Source organism: Dermochelys coriacea, chromosome 9 (assembly GCF_009764565.3).
Source record: "Dermochelys coriacea isolate rDerCor1 chromosome 9, rDerCor1.pri.v4, whole genome shotgun sequence".
Taxonomy (NCBI): domain Eukaryota; kingdom Metazoa; phylum Chordata; order Testudines; family Dermochelyidae; genus Dermochelys; species Dermochelys coriacea.
The window spans coordinates 76,694,176-76,709,632 of record NC_050076.1 but is presented as its reverse complement, the minus strand read 5'-3'; the positions used below and the strand labels follow the sequence as shown (position 1 = coordinate 76,709,632).

General features: G+C 41.4%; 1 protein-coding gene across 1 annotated transcript in view; it reads left to right on the top strand.

The window, feature by feature from the left end:
• The window catches only part of LOC119860920 (sodium/hydrogen exchanger 2-like), a 66,267-nt gene extending 52,507 nt beyond the window's left edge, over positions 1-13,760 (top strand). Inside the window, exons 11-13 of the mRNA XM_038415120.2 lie at positions 681-747; positions 10,338-10,470; positions 11,556-13,760. Of these exons, the coding sequence (XP_038271048.1) occupies positions 681-747; positions 10,338-10,470; positions 11,556-11,580 (225 nt within the window). The 3' untranslated portion in view covers positions 11,581-13,760. The remainder of the gene's footprint in view (positions 1-680; positions 748-10,337; positions 10,471-11,555) is intronic.
• The last annotated feature ends 1,697 nt before the right edge of the window (positions 13,761-15,457 follow it).

The following is a 15,457-nucleotide window of genomic DNA, read 5'->3' as shown; positions in this document are numbered from 1 at the left end:
AAATAGTCAACAAAACTGCAAACAATGGATTGAGGGCATCAGGTCCCTGGTTAAAGGGAAAAAAAAAAAAGAAAACAAAACTGAAAACTGTGCTGGGAGGTGGTTTGGCAGCATGGGTTTCTGGGCATACAAGCCAAATCATGGCTGCATAAAGGACTTATTTCCTGCTAAAACAATATCAAAGAATTCTAGCTGCATTGTGCTAATAGAAATTCGTGAGAAGTGCAGATTAGTGCTCAAGCAAAAGGAGAGAGCGCTCATTAGCATGAGCTCGCCACCTAGCAAGCTTTCCACTGGCTACTTGGCATAAAGACAGGGAATAAATGTATGTGGCCTTGCCAAGTTTCTGCTCAGTCACTTGGCTGAGTCCTCATCGCTCCAGATCTGCTGCTTTCAAATCATATCTGCTAAATTGCTCCCTGAGAGTTCAGACCTCTTTCATCAACATGAAACAAATAAGTGTTGGTAAACATTTCCTCCCAGAAATCTATGCTGGGTATTTAATCTATTTTTAGAACCATTTCTTTTTGTTTTTCTTGTATTCTCTTGGCAAAATTAAAACAAATGGAAACAGAGTGCATGGGGATTGTGAATGGCTTGTGTCTGAAATATGAGTGTCATTTATAGACTTACAGGCTATCTCCATAAAAGTCCTAACCTACTTCCTTTCATAATCACAGAAGGATGACTCCTATTCTGCACATCATGGATCTGACACAAAGCCTAAACTGCGCCGTTCCTTAACTGGTAAGTGGGAAATCATATGAGTGACCATGCTGATGTTTTCCCCTATGGTATATTCAAGAAGAAGAAATAGTGTTAATCACTGATTCATTAGTTGGGTTGTTGGGATTCACTGGAGCACTGGGGGCAAAATTTTCATTTTTGCACACTCTCTTTTCCCTGAGAAACTGATTGCACTTAGTAAAGTGGGTGGCCAGCTATTTTACACACACACAGTCAGTTATTAGTGCACACAGATGAGGCTGTCAGTCATCTACCCAATTTGTATGTGCCAATCTGGGTTTTTCACAGGTAAATTGGGAACATGGCCACTTTTTTGGTCACAGTCTGTAGCACGCACAAGCCGAAATGGGGGCTGTAAATACAGTAAAAATATATAGTAAATATAGTAAAAATGTAGAGTAAAATAGTCCTAGCATATAGAGATTGGAAAATAAAATATGCAGCCTTAACATGTGCACTATCAGCTAAAATACACAGACACCAGATATCTAGCTTTCCACTGTCTCTGAGTTACAGGAGAGGGGTTGAGGATAGAGATGGGGCAACACTATTTCTGATGTCCACAGCTAGGGCAGATATAATAGGGTGGGACACACGTATTCACTCACAGCTAACTGTTCAGGTAGTTTCCACTGCTCTTTGCGTTGTCCCCTCCATTGTGGGGCAAAAGTCTATAGGCAAGGAGTGAGAATGTGCCCTGCCCCAAGTGAAGAACTGTAGGTGAACAAAAGCCTGTTCTGTGAATCTGTAGGAGAATAACATGAAGACTTGGATTTGGAAAGTTACTGGGAACCCAAGTTTTGAATGTGGGCACTAAAATGAGACGCCCAGTCCTTGTGCAGGGATTCTCAGATTAGTACCTAGGCACTTAAATGTCAATGAATGAACATGCTAAGTAAGACAGAAGATGTGTCCTTTTGTGACATTTAACTAGTGATATGAGGGACACTGAAGTCACCCATTATTTTCATTTTATTCAATTTTCTTGCCTTTTTATCTTCCTCAGCATTGTATGCTCAATGTCCTTTTCATAACCAGAGGCTGGTAGGCTATCACCTTGCTAGTATGTTTGTATTCTGTTGCACAGCTTTCCACCTCATTCATTACTGATGGGTCAATACCCTCATCTGTGGAAGTCAGAGACAGTTTCGGGGCTATCGTTGTAGGCTCCAGGACTAAGCTCTACCTGCAAGCCCAGGCTGCCAGGTTTTCTGCCTCTGGTGGTGAAACCAATTGCTGGTTCAGTTTCTTCCAAGCATTTTGTTTTAAAACCTCTATTGTAATTGTTTTTGTGCAGTTATGACTTCCTCCTCCTCCTCTTCCACTCCTCCCGGATCAGGTAAAGAGCAGCACAGTGGCTTCAGCCACCTGGATCTTCTGATGCAGCACCTCTGCAGGCATGGCAGAGTTGTCCTGCAAACAGCTGGCTTAAGTCTAAGTGGTGTTCCCTGCACAAGGCAGCATATATGGGATCTTCAAAAGGTGAATTATTCCCTGCCAGTTCCCAGCCAGCTGACCCTCACACTGCCAGGGCATGGGGCTCAGAGCTAGACTGGCATGTCGGGCTCTTACCCTGCTCTGAGGAGCTCCAACTCCAACACTGAAAAGCCCAATGAGGAGCTTCTGAGCTTTCAGGGGGAGTCTAAAGATGGGGAGGAAGCTATCCAGCCAGCATAGGTGGTAAGTCCCGCAACAGACCTGGGCTGGAAAGGGGGGGAAATCCTGAAAGGATCCAAAATTCTTCTCCTCCCCTCTCCCCAAAATTGAAGCTGGTCCTCAGCTCCCTGGGGAAAGGAGCAGCCCCCTTTGCTCCCACTAGGAGTCAGGGAATTTTCATGATACTCAGGAGTAAGTCCCGCAAACCTTAGAGACTCTGGGTCCCAAAACTGAAAACAGCAAATGTGTCCTTTGCAAGGCAGCGATTACTGTTGTTGAACAAGAGGGGTGAAATCAGGCTGACACCCCTTCTCCTTTGCCTTCTCCAGCACAGAAGCTGGGTTTGCTGGGGCTTTTCTCCAATACAGACGTTGTCCTGGTGCTCTGTGTCATGTTCACTGCCCCTCCCATATCTGACAAGCCTGTCCCTTCTGTGCAGCCCTGCCTCTGGCTGCAGCCTCATGCGAACTCTGCCTTCAGCCCAAGGACCCTCGCTTTGCCAAGGAAAGGAGATTAGACTCTGAATGGCGGGAAAGGGTCTCTCCCCACCTCCCCCACACTCCATAGGCTGGATCCACACTAAAGCCTTAGGAGCCCTTCAGGCAGTATGTGACCAAAACTGAGGCACATGGGGATTCCACTTCCCATGGAGCTGCACCATCATGGGATTACAGAGGGGTGAGTGACAAATTCCTTCCCACATTCTAAATGCTCCTGACTGACTGAGTAAAGCCCTAGGGTGATGCCAGGTTGCCCCTACTACACTACTCACTTGAGCACTAGCCAGCTTGAGGGAACCCCAAGCAAGCAGCCTTTTGGGCTCATGGGGACATCTAACAAGCTACTTCCCCAATCAAGGTATGGGCACCGATTCTCCTCAGTAGTGTGGACCTGGGGCCCAGATGAATAATGTGTTATCCTACAGACAGCCAAGGGAAGAAGTACAGTAACTCCTCACTTAAAGTCGTCCCCGTTAACGTTGTTTCGTTGTTATGTTGCTGATCAATTAGGGAACATGCTCGTTTAAAGTTGTGCAATGCTCCCTTATAACGTTGTTTGGCAGCCGCCTGATTTGTCCACTGCTTGCAGAAAGAGCAGCCCACTGCAGCTAGCTGGTAGGGGCTTGGAACCAGTGTGAACCAGCAGCCCCCCTAGCAGCTCCCCGCTCCCCTAAGTTCCCTGTGCAGCAGCCACCCAGCAGGCTTTCAATTGCCTGCAGTTCAGCCGTCCCTCCCCCACTGCCATGTGCTGCTCCTGCCCTCTGCCTTGGAGCTTCTCCCCGAGTCTCCTGCTTGCTGGGGGGTGGGAGAAGAGGGGGGCTAATGTCAGGGTGTCCCCCTCCCTCTTGCTCCTGCACCCCGCTTACCCCATTTCCATAGAGCAGGGGGCACACGACAGGGCTCAGGATGGAGGGAGCTTCCTGGCAGCAGCTGTGGTCTCAGCTTGCTGATTAACTTAACAAGGCAGTGTACTTAAGAGTGGGTCCTCAAAGGGGAAATGCGCATCTCTCTCTCACACACATAGGGTGTGTGTTTCTGTCTCTGTCTGCCATGCTGTCTCCCCTCCCTCCATTCCTGCTGCCTTGTAGAGTGTGAGGCTACATTAACAACGAGTTAACCCCTTGAGGGCGCAGCCAATTGCTAGTTCATCATTTAGCAGTAAGGCATTCCCTGAGAAATATCCCACCCTCTGACTTCACCACCTCAACCAAGGTTCATAATCATCATTGCTGTGTGCAGTATTAAATTGTTTGTTTAAAACTTATACTGTGTGTGTGTGTGTGTGTGTGTGTGTGTGTATAATATAGTCTTTTGTCTGGCAAAAAAAACCTTTCCCTGGAACCTAACCCCCCTCATTTACATTAATTCTTATGGGGAAATTGGATTCGCTTAACATCTTTTCGCTTAAAGTCGCATTTTTCAGGAACATAACTATAATGTTAAGTGAGGAGTTATTGTAGTAAGGAAAGCCTGCTTCATGGTAAACAAAATACTCCTCATCTAGGGTGTAAGATGCTTGCTTGTAGTAAGATGTCTCAGGTACTGCCTTGGACAAACCCATGACGTGATTTGTGATGAGCAATGGATTCTAAGCTGGTAGCTACAAGGAAGCCATGTTACACGCATGAATAGTCATTGATCATTCTAAACAGGTATCTTGTGCCTCCAGACTTCAGGTGAGGAGCTATAGAGGAAACATTAGAGAGTTTAGTAATTGAGATTGCAGAGAGGCCTCAGCCCTCATTATCAAAACTAGCATAGCAATCCATTGGTAGCTGCCAACACCCTGGGTATTCAAGAAGGTACTATCACCTGGTAGAGAGGAAAAATCCAAGAAAACCTAGATAAAATTTCCTCCAAACCAACAATCCTCAACATTTCAAAAACAAATGGAGTATTGTGTAAGAGAGCTCACAATTCCTGTACAAGACTCTTCCTTCTGATCTGACCGCTGCACTACCAGTACCTGGTAGCTCTCACAGCAAGGCACAGGTCACATGCTACACATGGATAAATACCTTGCCCAGAGATACAGACCTATTCATAACTGGATAATTGCTGAAGAGGATTTATAGCCACCAGTTCGTCAAAATCAAGAAAAGCTTTTGATATCAATGCAGAGAATTGCTCACCCAGTGATCAAAATAGGCATGGTTCTGGCCATTATTTGACCATAATGGAAAAGATTTGCAGTGATCCATCATTGCATAAGTAATTCCCTGAGGGGTCATCAGTATCCAGTTATCTGCAATGCCTAGGATTGCTGGTGTATCTCAAGGAGGTTTCTCAAAATACACCTGCAGAAATTCCTTCTGAGGACACAGAAGTATACACTTGATGCAGTCCAAATTTAGGTGCCATTCTCAAGTTGTCTCTGAATTCCACTTTATGGGCAGGTAAGTACAAACAACATGCTGAAAGTGAGCTGCATGTCCACTCTAGATCTTTGTGTATTCACTATGAAAACAAGTATACTTGGAAGACAAATGTTCAAAATCTCATGGTACACATCCTTTTAATTGATTTTGAAACCTCTACCAGGGTATGTCTTAAAGGAAGAAAAAGCAAACCCCACAAACAGGGCCATATGGGATTGGAGCAGTGGTCCTTCAAGTTCAATATATTTTCGATGACAGTAACCAGTACCAGCTGCATCAGTAGAATGTGCAAGAACCATGAAGTAGGCAATTACGGTACTTGCAGATGAAGTCTCCTCCTACCTCCCAGTAGAGGTTGTCTTATAATTCAGGCATTAATGTTTATATCCCTTCTGAAACCAGGAAGTAACCAGAGGTCAAAGCTTCTCCATGTCAATAGAAATAATTCCTGGGTAGAGAAAAATCTCCTATCTTTCAGGACAGTTCTCATAAAGGATGCAGAAAAGTGGAAAGGGGAGAGTTTAAGTCCTCCTTCTTGTCCTTCACTGGCCTAGAAGGCATTTTGGACAGCCACGGTCCTCACAGAAAACACCAGACTTCCTGAAGCAGGGACTCCTTCACTCAGACTGTGAACACCTACAGTTAGCAACCTGGACATAGGAAGAGAAGTGTAGTTCAGCATGGATTCTCCATTAACCTCTGATATAGTTTGGTACCCAAACAAAACTCAATCAGGATATTTCATTCCTTGATCTGGTCAAATTTACATTTCTGTTATGAGGAGAAACAGAAAGCTCTTTGGGGCACGGATTGCATTTTGTTTATGCAGTACCCAGCCCAATGGGGCCCTGAGCTCTAGATGCTATTGTAATACAAATGTAATAATAATCCCAAAGTTCTGGTGATCTCATTCACATTAGAGTTTCTCCAGGAGGCTTGGCTGGAGTCCTACATCCATGCACCTTAGAAATGTGAGTGACATTTTGTAGACAGACACATTGGATTCTCTATATGAGTATCAGGTGCCAGGTTTAATCAGAGTGACAGATTAGACAAGCCTGTGGCTGGCCTTTCTCATCACCATTACCTCCAAAAGGCAAGTTTTGGAATTAGTTCCCATGTCATTACAAGAAGTACTCTGTCTTTGTCATGAGGAAAAAATTATTCTTATAGCTTCAGAAACCTTTCTGTTCAAGGTAAGTTCCTCTTTCCACAATTCCTGAGAAATAGTTCTCCCATCATACGGTTCTAACCCTTGGAAGGTTGTGACATAAGTGGGACTTTCTAGAGCTCTGAAGATATATCTCAAGTCTGTGGAGTACATATGCCAATTATACTCTGTTCATTTCATTTAATCCAAAATGCCAGAGTCTTAGAGCCTCAAAGTTGCTGCAGGCACAATGTAAAAAATCCAACACCAGTTAGCATGTTAGGCACCTGGGAAATTATTCACAGAAATCCGTAGAGTCACTGTGGGGAAAATGAAAAGGAGTACTTGTGGCACCTTAGAGACTAACAAATTTATTAGAGCATAAACTTTTGTGAGCTACAGCTCACTTCATCGGATGCCTTCTGTAGCTCATGAAAGCTTATGCTCTAATACATTTGTTAGTCTCTAAGGTGCCACAAGTACTCCTTTTCTTTTTGCGAATACAGACTAACACGGCTGCTACTCTGAAACCTGTCATTATGTGGGGAAAATGTATGAGCCTCATCTAAGGAAGATTTTCAAAGTACATTTTTGTTCCTCTGTAGGGGCATCCTTTGGTAAGAAGGTGCTACTGGATTGGTTCCCACATAATTCTTTAGTTTATAAAACTCATGCTTTATATGGCAGAAAACTTATATTCCTGCCTAATATTTTGCTATAATAATTTATCTCTGCTTATCCTTCCCTTCCTGCCCCCTCCCCCCGCAACCCCATGTAACTCAGTGCTCTCTACTTCCCATTAGTGATGAATGAGGTGAGAAGCTGTGCAACAGAACAAGAAATTTCTTATCTGATAATTTTCTTTGTTAGCAGCTTCTCTCCAAATTCAACCCACCCTGGTAGCCTATAAAGATCAGTACAGACACTGACATTTTTCTCTAAAGGGAGACTCATATTGTCTTAAGGTTAGTTTCATACCTTAAATTGATTTGTCTTAGTGCTAATAATTGGTTGCTGCAGTGTTCCTACAGCTGTAGAAAGACTCTTCTAGTGGCCAGAGCTTAGTTCTGGTCCCCCCAGCAACATTAGATCACCTCCAGATTCCATAGGTGGGGGCATTAATCCATTAGTAATGAACTCAGAGAGATGCTGCTAACAGAAAGAAAGAAAATATTCAGGTAAGAAACTTGTCATTCTTATGAACTTGGACTTGTCTGCATGTAGATTCTTCTGTGTGATCCTCTCCATCAGGAATGCTATGAAATTGGGTTCTATGGAATATTTTAAAAACAGTCCTGTGACTTACTGTGTCACCTCTATGACCTAATCTGCCACTTGTACAATGTTAATAATCCATTTATAATGAATACAGGAAATGCCAAGTCTCAAAGACAGCCTTATTAGTGTCACCCAAGTTAATCGATCCGTTACCCTGAAAAAACCCCCAATATGGTAACTAAATTACAGCTCCATTGGGAACACTTTTAGTAACACAAAAACTCAAGGTAAGACTTCCTGGCGATGGCACAGCTAACTGTGTCATTACTGCAGCTTTCTCCCTTCACAAGAATTAAAAAAAAAAATCTTTATTAGTTATGGTCTTGAATCAGGAAACCATCCCTATTCAGCAAAGCACTTATGCTTGTGTTTGATTTTAAGCACATGCTTAAGTTCTATTGAAATCAATGGGACTTAAATATATGCTTAAAGTTAAGTGGCAACTTAAGTGCTTTCCTGTATTGCTGTTTATTTTTGCAAAGTGCCAATGTGTTCTTTACAAGTTACCAATACCAAGACAGTCCATGTCTTGATGGGCTTGCAGTTTAGAATGCAAACATAGAAAGACCAGAGGCAGCTGGCTTTGTGCGTTTTCACAATCACACCGGTAGCCCTTAGGGAGCTGAAACCTTCTTTTTCTCACTTTTAAAATGTTTTAATGTTAATGAAGAATCAAAGAAATCTACATTGATACATAAAGAAGCTCAGGTTTATTGTATCTGGAGAAAGTATAAAAGAAATCCTTAAGGATACAGAGAAGCAGTATCCTTTCATATTTTGAACCACAATGTAATGTTCAGTTCCTAAGCCTCCTACAGATACTGTGTGTGAGATATTGAACACTGTGAGTTTTCACAGTGCTTGGTACAAAAATATTTAGCACAAATGTTTCTGTATAATTCTGTGGAAAATTCTGTGTTTATTGAGCACTTCTTCCAGCACGCATGTGTGCTGTGGGGAGGGGATGGATCTAGTTTTAGTATACAGAGTATTTCTTGTACAAAATATCTACTGTAAGAATATAAGCAAAATAAGGATATTTCCTTATACCCTTTGCTTCTTTCCTTATCCTACTGTTTCCCTCTTCCATTTCATTTAAAATTTTGAAGCAACTTAGTTTACTAAAACAAGCTGATGGTATGGTAGTCATCCACGTCGTAACCAGACCCATTAGCACTGTGTTCTGGGATGTTGCAAGAGGGGCTGAAAGGAATGCAGTCAGTTGTGTGACATTTGTGTGTCCATAATGTATTCATCAAAATATGCACACCTTATATCTTGTAGGCATTTTAACTTGTAGTTTATTTTAGTTATTCAAGCAGCATTGTGGTTCCCCAGAAAAAATGTGGATTTGGCCTAGTGATCAGAGCAGAGAGGTAGGAGCTAGAATTCCTAGGTTCTGTTCCCATCTCTGTCATTGAGTCAAGTATATGCACAATAGATCTAGGTCAGGTTCTCAGGACAAATTTTTTGGTGGCCTCAGAGTGCAGCCACCAACTCTTGCTGGTGGCCGCTCTCACACTTTTTCCTAAAATACGTAATTAGCTTTGGGAAAAAAGAAATAAATATGCAGGTTCAAATCATTGTAATTTATTTATTGCTAGCTAGTAAGTCTGCTGTGAAAAGTGATATTAGCAAACATACAAGTATCACTTTTCACAGCAGACTTACTTAGCTCTGGCAAGCCTAGGGACAAATTAAGCCCTGGATGGGGATTAAGGGGAGGCAGTGGGGAACTGGAACCTGAAGCCTCGTGGCCAGAGCCCGAAGCCACGCAGTCAGGAGATGGGGCCTGGGGACAGAGCCTGAAGTCATGCGACTGGAGCCTGCCGACCCATCACCTCAGGGCTGAAGCCCAAAGCCTGAGTCCCACCGCCCCTGGGGTGTTGTGGAACTCACAGTCTGCCTGCTTCTCCGGTGCTGTGCCCCCGGTGTCTCCAGAAGAGGGCAGGGCCCAATCCCTGCTGGTGGCCCAGCAACCAATACCAAGGTGGTGGCATCCAGGAGCATCAAGGAGGGGGAGGGGCCACTACTTTGACCCCTCTCCCCCATCACAGCCCAGGAGACTGTGGATGCAAGAAAAGTACCCGGTGGCCGCATGCAGCCACGGTGGTTATATTTGAGAAATGATGTCATGCAATTGCTGACAGAACTGGAAGAGAATGTAATCCATCTAGTCCATTAGTTGTACATCTAAATGCCCATATTAACATGGCTTATTTTGGAGGTACCCAAAGTAAAGTGTTCTTCTGCCATTTGTACAGAACATCTGTTTCTTTAAAATGTTATTAAAAATTGCTCTTTGTCGTGAATGACAGGTCTTACAACACTCTGACTAAGTATTCAGTGGTTACCAGTGGGGACTGACAAAAGAATTACAGTATTTGATTCCTGGTTAAATAACATATTTCAAAATTCAAAGCAGCTTTAAGGTTGTATTTTTCCTTCTATCAAAACAGTGCTGCTTGCCTACTAATTGTTTTTGTAACTAAAAGATAATCATTGTAACTGGATAGTTCAGCCCAGCGTACAGGTAATAATTTAAACTAGCTTTAAATATTTTTTCATTACCATTGACTGCAAATGGAAAAAACTCTCAGCAGAGTCTGTTTTTTCTTCCTCTCACAGTAGGGGATCCAGAAAAAGTACCAGGTATGAAATGCAACCGATCAAAGTCTATGACCTTCAGCTCACCTCCACAGCCTGGCAGCACTGAATTGGTTAATGAAGAAGAAACAGGAAAAGGGTCACATGCAGAAATGTAAGAGTACATGCTTCTGGCCACCTACTTATGGGTCTGACTCTGTTCCCTGGCTGTGTAGAAGAAAATCTGTTTAGGAGTCAGCAATGTGATGCTTTTGTAAATAAGACTATGTGTATAGTGGGCTGTAATAATAGGCTTATTACATATAGAGGAAGCAACCTGCTCTGTGTCATCTGGATCTCTGTTAGAACATTGATTTCATTGCTGGACACCACATTTTTTAAGGGATGTTAAGAAACTGCAGAGAATTCAGAGGAGAGCAGCAGCAATGAAAGATAAAAGTCAGAGGGAAGCTTAAGAGAAATTAGCATGTTTAGTCTGAAAAAGGCAGAGGGAAAATGCTGTAACCGCAAGTACAAAAAAGGATATTTAAAAAAAGAATAGGGATCAATTATTCTCTGGAGTCCGTGGGGACAGAATGAGCAGTAGGAAAGATTTAGATTAAATGTTAAGAAAAACTTTATAACTATAGGGAAAAAGAAAAGGAGTACTTGTGGCACCTTAGAGACTAACAAATTTATTAGAGCATAAGCTTTCGTGAGCTACAGCTCACTTCATCGAAGCATCCGATGAAGTGAGCTGTAGCTCACGAAAGCTTATGCTCTAATAAATTTGTTAGTCTCTAAGGTGCCACAAGTACTCCTTTTCTTTTTGCGAATACAGACTAACACGGCTGCTACTCTGAAACCTGTAACTATAGGGAGAGTTTCATTAGGCAGTTGAACAAGCTGGCAAGGGAGGCAGTGGAATCACTATTAGTGATGAGATGTGGGATTGCACTTCCCACTCATCGGTACTGAATGTTTCAGGAATAAGGAAATCAGTCCTGGAACACTTGAAAACTAGCTGTGTCCTGAAGGTCAGGTGCCATGTTCTACTGGACTAGCAAGTCTCACAAACACCAAACTATTAAGGGCAATCTAACACAACAGGGTTGAAATTGAACAAAGTTATTCTTATTATTTTTCTAATGTATTTGGGGCAGGGAGGGAGGGGACTTTATGGCATCAAATGTAATATCTCCTTCAGAAAAATCTGGTTATATTTACTTCTGATTTTTTTTAATATAAAATTTGTTGCAGAGAAATATACACAAAGGAGAGATAGAGAAAGAAGTTTGCTGGACTGAGGTTTTCTTACCCACACAGCCACTGCACGTCTGCTGAGAACAGGCTCAAAAACCTGCTTCAGGTGAAATAAGAACTAATTTGAGTGTTTGTCCATGCCATGAACCAAACCTGGACTATTCCCCTGAGAAGTCTCCCTCCTCTTCCTTTTTTGGTCATGGTAACTGCATGGTAACAGTCTGAGGGTTCACAGCAATGATTCATAGCACCTGGGAAGCTCCAAATCCTGCATCAGTAACAGGAGAATACCAGAGCACAATCACTTACATAGACAGGCTAGCACTGTTTCTGCTGGAAGAAAGGCGGCAAAGCCTCGCTCAGAAGATTTCCGCTCCTGCTGCTGCTACTCAGGCCTAGGGACAAAGAAAGCCTGAGTGAGGAGGCTCTTTTCAAAAGACTTTTGGCAGAGAGAAGTCCTCAGAGGCTCTGCTAAAAAGTGCTGCTTTATGTGTAAATTCTTAGAAACTCCAGATATGCATCCAAACCTTGGAGTTTTGCTTTGCCAAATCAAACCAAATCTCCAAATATGTTAGGTTCAGCCATCACTAACATCAATCCTTTTCCTTCTCTTATTAATCTGCACAATAGAAGTTATGGGGAGTTTAACAAAACACAAATATATAGATCTTTTATGAAAAAAATTATAAAGAATGTACAAAGACCTCAGTCCTCTTCTACATGGCACAATTGGACTTTCACAGTCTTTATCCTCCACGTACAATATTATTCCACTGGGAAACACTGTACCACTAAACCAGATGCATAATTCATTTTTTAGTTAATCACACCTTACTGATTATAATTATTTTTCAAAGATTTGGGGCCTGTTTCTTATTACACCAAGGCCCTTTTACAGTGATCTGGCAGTGAAAAAGGCTTGAAAGCAGACTAAATAAACTTAATTTACTTCGCTTTTAAGGCACTTTTTTTACACTGCCCAATCCATATAAAATGGCCTTAATGCAAATGAGAATCTGACATTTTAATTTCATTAGGATCTGCTTTATATTTTATTTTATATATATGTTGTGTGTATAAATAGCTGGAATATGCAGTCATAGGAGAAAAAGAGTCGGTTAGTGGATTACAGATTGTTGTATGCAGTATTAATGGGCCACTCTACCTTGAATGGTCCCTTATAATATGTGCTCACTACTTATGCTAAACAAACTGTTCCACCTTGCATTCTGCTGTCACGACCTGAAAAAGATCTCTGTGTGGCTTGAAAGCTTGTCTCTCTCACCAACAGAAGTTGGTCCAGTAAAAGATATGACCTCACCCACCTTGTCTCTCTAATATCCTGGGACTGACATGGCTACAACTACACTGCTTTGTTTATTGACACTAGTAATCATGTACAAGTGCATGTGAGATGAGAAGAATCAGAAAGCTAACATTTTGAAGGAGGCATGTTCATTTACAACTGATCTCTCTGTTTTGATTTATTAGTGATTGAATTTTAATAAATAGTGAGTTCTGCCTTTTTTTTAACCTATAGTTTAATTTTTACATTGTTTAAATTACTGTTTACATTTTGCATGGTATGTATAATTATATAAAGTTTTACCAAGGTGGACATTTTCAAGTTCTTTATCTGAAGAGCAGAAATGCAGAGAATTTGGTATTTGAGCTAAAAAATGTTGGAATCGAAGAATGGAAACTTTTGGAACCCCTTGGCTGATTGATTGGTATCTGTAGTGCTGACCGTATCATCTTTATGTCTTGTGAGGTACCTAGCACATTTTTGGGTACTGGATAAAAAATAAAGAATGATTTTTTTCTTTTAAATTGATTTCCATGTCTTGTCAAATAACTAATCTGTGGTAGTATTATTGGACAAGAAGCCTATCAAATGGGTGATTTTTCACCAGTTTTGGATTTCTTTCCAAAGCTGCAATATATGGTTAATAGAACTAATCAGGAATTTTCTGTGGGAATGATTTTCTGACAGAAAATTAAATTTTTGCAAAATTGAAATTTTCCATGGAGGACAATCAATTTTGCTCCCAAATTTTCATTTGTCATCAGGAATATCTAAATAAAATATTTGTTTTGGGTTTGTTAAGAACATCAGAATGCCCATACTGATTCAGACCAATGGTCTGTCTAGCCCAATAGCTTGTCTTCCAACAGTAGCCCTTGCCAGATGTTTCAGAACGGGTGAATCCAAGCGCTCCTATATTTACACCTGTACACTACTATAATGATGTCTGTAGAAAATATGCCTTGTAAGGTATCATTTGAAAACTAACAGCACACTGGTCATTAATATAAATGCATGTGTTAACCTTATATGAGAAGTAATGAATTATCTCTGTATAATGTTATTAGAACCTATTTAAGAAGACAGCCTACCCTAGGTAAAGGTGATAGACAGAGGAATTTGGATTAACCTTAATTTACATATTAGCTTTAAACAAAGCTATCAAAAAACCAGTGGGGCTGTCTTGTGCCTGAACTCGAGAGACAGAGAATTAATATGGCTTCTGCACCCCAGAGAGACACAGACAATGGAATCCCCCAGGGGTCTTCCTAACTTTGAGAACAAAAACAATTCTTTGGGAATAAAAGGTCCAGAGAGAGACTCCATATTTATCTTTCACCTAAGAAGACAAGGGAAACCAGGGAAACGACAAATAACATGGAATTCATCTTTACTATTGGCTTAGTTACTAGGCTGGTAAGTCAGTTTTTGAGGGAGGGAGTGTTTTGGTGTGGAGGGGGTTGCATTGTCAAAATGACAAATAAAAGTAACATTTTAGCATCTCGAATTGAGCTCCATCAATACAGACTCCATGTACCATGTACCCTGTTGTGTTAATTCCATGTCTTAATCTTGTACCGTGCAAGATTAAGTTTTAGAATTTTAGATGTGTGTTTTCAATTTTATTTGCTTTTGATGATCTCTGCCTTTATTTCTTTTACTTGGCATCACTTATCCTTTGTCCTTCTGTTAATAAACTTGTTTTATTTTAATCTAAACCAACCCAATGCTGTGTTTTGAATTGAAAGTTTCAGAGTAGCAGCCGTGTTAGTCTGTATTCGCAAAAAGAAAAGGAGTACTTGTGGCACCTTAGAGACTAACAAATTTATTAGAGCATAAGCTTTCGTGAGCTACAGCTCACTTCATCGGATGCATTTTCCACCAAATGCATCCGATGAAGTGAGCTGTAGCTCACGAAAGCTTATGCTCTAATAAATTCGTTAGTCTCTAAGGTGCCACAAGTACTCCTTTTCTTTTTGAATTGAAGTAATTGTTAACTCCAGTTAATGTGGCCAGCTGCTGGTATTGTCTCTTAAAGGAGCAAACAAATCGTATTATTTATCCAGTATTTGCCAACCCCAAGTGTTGAAAAATTATGAGTCAGGTGCACCAAAAATCATGAGAGTGTCTTTAAATCATTAGATTATGTAAAAAATAATAGATTTGATGTTCTTTTTATTTGCCTCCTACTTTTGAGCCTTTAGAGTGCAGTGGGGTCACATTTTGAAGCTTTCTCCATTGCCACGAGGGCTAGAAACTTTTGCAGGACTGGGGTTGTAAAATAGATCTCTGTTGTCTTAACATTTTGTGTGATCTGCAGAAAAGACAGTATTTTATACAGTGCATATTTTCCCAGTGATTCACTCTGCCCCAAATTTAACCTTCCAGAAAGTATGGAATATTTTTAAGCTTCTTTAAGCAAAGTATAATAGCTCAGCCAAAGCTTTCATGAAATATTTTCCAGTTGCTCAGTGGCCCTAGCCTTATGACCAATATAAATCCCAGCCTAGAATACACTTGGTAATCTTTGCCCGTATCCAGTGTTGGTGGTCTTGAAATCCTACAGTTGAGTGGAAAACTGTTAAATGCTTGG